We start from the raw sequence: 6,000 nt of genomic DNA, 5'->3' as shown, positions 1-6,000 counted from the left end.
CGAAGCCTGCTTTTATTTGCTCCGGGTTTTGTGGTATTGATTTCCGAAGACCAGGGTCTAACTTTTGCCTCGTATTACCGGTATGCCAATTATTTGTTTAATCATATTTTAACTTTTGCTGGATGTTGCCGCTCTTCTCATCGCGTATTGTTGAAACCCAAAGTCGATTTAAAAAGTGTAAAACAATTTATATATATATATATATATATATATATATATATATATATATATATATTCCGTCCATGTCGTGTGTCTTCCATGTGCACTTTGTAATTTTCTGAATGGCCATATCAAAGTATCGGATTTATTACATATTCAACAGTGAAATACCATAATTTATCAACTGAATAAAAATGATATTTTTACACTGTGAAAATAACAACTGATTGTGACGTCATTTTGCGTATTACTATACATGCACCTTTTAGATTTGACAGAAAAAAATATGAATATGAACAGACAATTGAATCCAATGCTTTGCTGTAGATATGGAATTCATTTCACTAATTTTGACAGGAATTTTTTTTTATATCGCACTCGTGAAAATAAAAATAAAATTCTGCGAGTGTCTTTCTTGTGAAATAAATACTATATACAACTACATTAAATCATTGGATATCCTCTATCTATTCTTCTTTTGATCATTATTATACATGTATATGCTTAAATTGAGATTCATATCTGACGTATATGTATTAAATATATAAAATAATATATATGAGACCGAAATATTACATTTTACAATTCTCACAAACTTAATAAATCGCAGTTTTCGGTACCCATTAAGTTGTCTAAAACAGGAATGTATCCCAGTTTTCCGTGACGTTACGAAAAATAAGAAAAGACCATTAATTGGCAATTCGGAACACTGTTCCAGACGCCACAGGACCGAGAAGCCCTCCATCACTTTCTATCATCTTATTTTCTTTCTTTTGTGGAGTAATGTTAGTCACAAAGCCTATAAAACATTAGGAAGATGGTACCAATTTCGAATTGGCACTTATATTCTTATATGACTTTACGTTTTCAAGTATTTGACGCATGCAATCTATCAGAAGTATTGACATAATCAACGAAAGGTCTCCGAGAATTCTGTCTTATCAGAGAGTGTTCGATATCAAGCTGCGCAGCACTTGCTTGAGTTTTGTGATTTGAATATGGAACTTTGCCGGGACAGTGTAGGGAATCTGAACGTCTCGACCTTCACGCTCTGGACTTGCACCATGTGTTATCATTATCTTTTCCAAGACAACAAGAAATTCATTTCCAATATGGATGTTCAAAGGCCGCGTTTAAATTACAATCCTGAGTACAAGAACGAAACAAATTTCGGAATAATAGCTAATTCGTCCCAGAAATCCGTTCGGACAATGGTTTGTAGTGATTTAAGTGACCGAGAATGTTCGGATTGGAGAAGCTGCTGTAGCGAGGCGGAAGTCTGTTGCGAACGTCAAAGGAAGCAGCAGAAGATAGCTGACGTCATTTCCTGTCCCAGTACCTGGGATGGGTACGGATGTTTCATGGAGACATTAGGGGGGTCAGTGGCAGAAATAGGTTGTCCTTCGTATGTCAAGCACAGAAAAACATCAGGTATTTACCGTATATATATATATATATATATATATATATATATATATATGTATATGTACACTTGTAAGGAAATAGGATTTTCTCCAGAGCCATGGAAAAACCCGACCCATATAGAGTGTGTATGTGTTAGAGTTGGGTCTACCTTCTGCCCGTTGGGGATACCTCTCCCCACCCCCCACGCCTTGTGTCCCAGAGTAGGATTTCCACCATGTGAAAAAATTTACTTGATGTTTTTATTTATGAGAAACACGTATTTTTATTTACATAAACTTGAAACACTCAAGGTAAGAAATTAGTAAAAAAAAAAATAAAAAATTATTTCTGTGTGTTCGTAAAAACTGTCCATTGGACTAAGATGTTTTTGTGTCTCAAACTTGTTATGAATCATAGAAAAGTCTTGAATTCATGAGGTGTATATAAAAGTGCTAATTTTGTAATATTGTATTTAATATTTAGGCCTAGGTTGTGAACTACTGCGGTGCTGCGCTTGCATCGTATACATTTAAAGGAATATGTCACAAACGAATACGTCTCAATGAGTAAAAAAAAAGTTATCGACGGGATGTAAAAATCCAAAAACCATTAAACAATCACAAACAAATATGCCACAAAAATCCACGTAGAACTAAATTGATCTAAACTGCAAACACCTGTAAGAATTAACTACATATAAAATGTATTAATATTAATAGTGTCCGGGTACTTCTCTACAGTGCCGTCACGCTGCATAACGGTGTAATCGAATTATTCACAATTTCAGGAAAAACTAGAGAGGACATTTGTGAGAATTAATGAGATTTAGTTGATTGTATGGAAATCAAAACAGGATGTATGAATTTAACTTGTAAGTTTTCATTTCGTGTGAAACAATCCATTCTTCAAATTGTAAATCATTGTTTTTTCGCACAGCTGAAAATTAAAAACAAATCACCCAATACCTGAAATTTCTTTTACTCCTTGTTGAACATTACTAAAACACTCACTACTGAACATGGCCGCTTTATAAAAACGTTACTGTCAACATAAAAAAAATGCTTTTTTCACATACACATGTTTTTGGGCTACGTAAACCTCGTTGCGTTTCACGCATTTACCGCTGTACACTGTCTGTCGCCAAAACCAATCGACAAATACACCTGGGCGCCATTCCTAGAACCTCGTATCTACATTTCCGGTGGTTTTGCCTTCTTATATCTTTACAAATTGTAATGATTGCTATTTACTCATGAATGCGCTGCAGTTTTTGAACAGTGTGCGTATTAATATTGATAAATATAGTACGTCTATTCTAAGGACTGATATTTCCGACAGAAATGAAAGTAGAATGATGGTATAAAGGTAAAAGATATAAAATTTCATTTTCGAAAATACATGAAGGCATGAACTGCATCGTCTCGCGCCTGCGTACTTTTCACGGAACGCCTAGTGTGCTGGCTGGCTTGAGGACGCGTTGCAATTCAAAAAAATATTATGTATTTTCAAAAAACAAAATTTATTTCTTAATTGAATTCACCCACTCTCAATCTATTTGCAAGTCTACGTATTAATATCTTAACGGTGTGGGAAAAATAAGCAGAGTCAGGGTTACAGGATGGAGATCCGACAGATACGTTAAAATTCAAATCAACGATACTAGAGGTTAAACATATCAAACTGCAGCAAAGTTGGGTTTATAAACTAAAGTCTAACAAATAATTGAAACACATTTGTCCAGCATTATGTTTGGTTTCAATGGCCTTTTTCAATCCACTATCAAAAGGCGAAAATAAAATCGGAGTGGTCATATCAAAAGCTTGTGAGTTGTTAACACACCTGAACGTGTTGTTGACGTATCACATTCTTTTATAGCAACTAGACTATACCGCCTGTGTTTTCCTGAAGATCTATCTTATTCTACGTGTAGTGTATACATATGTATTAATTGTGGTTTTTATCAAATTCTATCAAAACGGAGACAAATAAGGAATTTTCCCCGTACCAAGTAATACCAAATCACCCAACTCTCACTTGATTTTATTTGAACACATTTAATTGTCTGGATGTCATAATTAAATTATAAATTAGATATTGGACACAAGATCTTTTAAAAAACGCAATCTCCTATATGATAATTCATGATACAAAATGTTTAACGCTTAATTTGACGGTCTTCAAATTTGCAGCTGTTTTAGATGGACTCTTTACATGTTTTCAAAGTGTACGTGATTTAATAAATTCAAGCTTAATTCATAACTCACCAACTTTTGTTTTGTCAAAGAAACGGCACCAGACAATAATGTAGTTTGTTAAACACTTTCTACACACATGTGGTCAATATTTACCTTATGCTTAACACAAGTATATAGTCTCTTTTGTGCTTCTACAAGCATTTAGAACCGGTCGCAGAAGCTTAGTGGTTAGGGCGCTTTCTTTGTAACCGGCAGATTCGGGTTCAATTCCCTATTGTTGTGTACTTCTTTCACTCAATGGACACCTGTGACCTAGATTGTTCTAGAGCTCAATTTTTACTTCTTGTGGTGTACTACTTGCACTCCATTGACACTTGAGACCTAAATTGTTCTTGAGCTCGATGTTTACTTCTTTAGTAGAAAAATGACGTAATGGTTGCATCATTGTCTTTCAAGATTCATTCTTATCATAAATACATTGTGAATTTTTATGATTAAAAAGCTCTGGTTAGACAAGCACTTTCTGGATTATCTTTATAACTGGGAACTAGTATTCTGGAATCAAATATTTTTGTGTGTGTAGATTCAGTTCGGCATGGAGTTTTGTTATTTATTGTTCAACTACTGTAAGTTAGTATTTTAATATTTGTACAATTTTCTTGCAGTTATTAAATTACAAATAAATATTATTGTTTAAATGCCTTTGTTAGTAACTTCTGCTGCTGTATATTATCAAAGGTAATTCTGACCCATACCACTATCCTGGTACCACGTCAGATCCGTTTTATATATATCTGTATGTAGTACATTGTTCTTAAGAGTTGAGGTCATGAGTCACAGTGGGCGTTAATACGCACCCTCAATGTTACACAGCCAATTTGTGCCTGAAGTTAGTTTAATGTTAAATTCATGTATAAGCTCGATTAACATTAATTTAACATTAAATTTTAACTTCAAAACGTTAAGTTAACGCTGATTTAACGTTAGGTACTTGTGTAAGGCCCTATATGATTGTGCCACTTCTGGAAATAATTATGTAAAATGGTGACTGCGCGAAACTTACATAAATGTATCGTCCCTCATACATTGTACATATATGAAGATATTCTAAATTATAAGATATTGCCATATGTTATGTACAAATAAAAGTAGCCATGTATCATAATTACACACTAATTTAGTGGAGGAAGACTTGATTATGTATTCTTATAATCTGCGAACACTTCTTACAAAAACGTCCAAAACAAACAAACAAACAAAACAATCAAAAGTATACAGTAAAAATACATTTTTGATATCATCGCTTGTTATACAATGGTAACACGGTACTTGCATCTGTAAATTATTTGTGATATGAATTTTCTTGAGGAGGAAAGGAAGAACTCCTAATCATTATCCTGCAAGTCCACACCCCCGTCATAAGGCGAAACCAAATCATTCCCGCAAGTCCACACCCCCGTCATAAGGCGAAACAAAATCATCCAAAAAACAAACAAACAAACAACACACCAAAACATAACCACAAAAAAAAAAAAAACCTCTGCACTTTTGAAATGCTGTTTCCTGCTCTGATTAACTCCCTCTTTATGGTATTACCTGTATAAGGCTTGTTATAACACGTGGTAATTTCCTTAAAAAAAGAACTTGTCAAACTGTCTTCACCGATTAGAGACTTTTTGGAGTGAGAATTTAATGCAGCCTAAAACTTCTGTTAAGGGGACATGAATTTAATCAGGCACGTCTGACGTCACTGCACTATATCAGTGTAACCATTTTCAGAGCGAATTCATTTTTTAAAAAGAAATGTGATATGTGATATAATATGTACTGTGATGCATTCAGATTTGCCTTGAAAAGATTTTTGGCGCGCTTCTTGCCTTCATTTCCGCATCCTAATAACAGCCGTATCTATAACATTCTGTTTGATTTTTATAATTATCGTATTAGTAGACTACAATGCCATTAGCGTGTCGGTTATTCCAGACATTTGGAATTTTAAGGATAATGTTACTAGATAGTGTTGCATGTCAACTGTCTTTTAAAGACGAGATACTGACAAATGGAAAGATCAAGAAGTGCACAAGCAAAAATAAGGGTAAGAGAAAAATGCTATATAGTGACAACAAAAGTACACAACATGTATATTTCATGGTGTATGAGATTTGAATTGTTATACCATAGTTTCGTCAATGCACATATTTTGGTATACATGTATTATATCGGTAGATGCAGCAAGGAATAG

The 6,000-nt window shown here is 34.0% G+C and overlaps 1 protein-coding gene across 1 annotated transcript in view; it reads left to right on the top strand.

Annotated features, from left to right (window-relative positions):
- Nucleotides 1-1,337: 1,337 nt before the first annotated feature.
- The window catches only part of LOC125665692 (calcitonin gene-related peptide type 1 receptor-like), a 36,354-nt gene continuing 31,691 nt past the window's right edge, over nucleotides 1,338-6,000 (top strand). The window contains exon 1 of the mRNA XM_048898458.2: nucleotides 1,338-1,590. Coding sequence (XP_048754415.2) covers nucleotides 1,371-1,590 — 220 coding nt within the window. The 5' untranslated portion in view covers nucleotides 1,338-1,370. The remainder of the gene's footprint in view (nucleotides 1,591-6,000) is intronic.

The sequence above is a fragment of the Ostrea edulis genome, chromosome 10, assembly GCF_947568905.1.
Source record: "Ostrea edulis chromosome 10, xbOstEdul1.1, whole genome shotgun sequence".
NCBI lineage: Eukaryota > Metazoa > Mollusca > Bivalvia > Ostreida > Ostreidae > Ostrea > Ostrea edulis.
The sequence above is the reverse complement of the archived record's forward strand: the minus strand, read 5'-3'. Positions and strand labels throughout refer to the sequence as shown.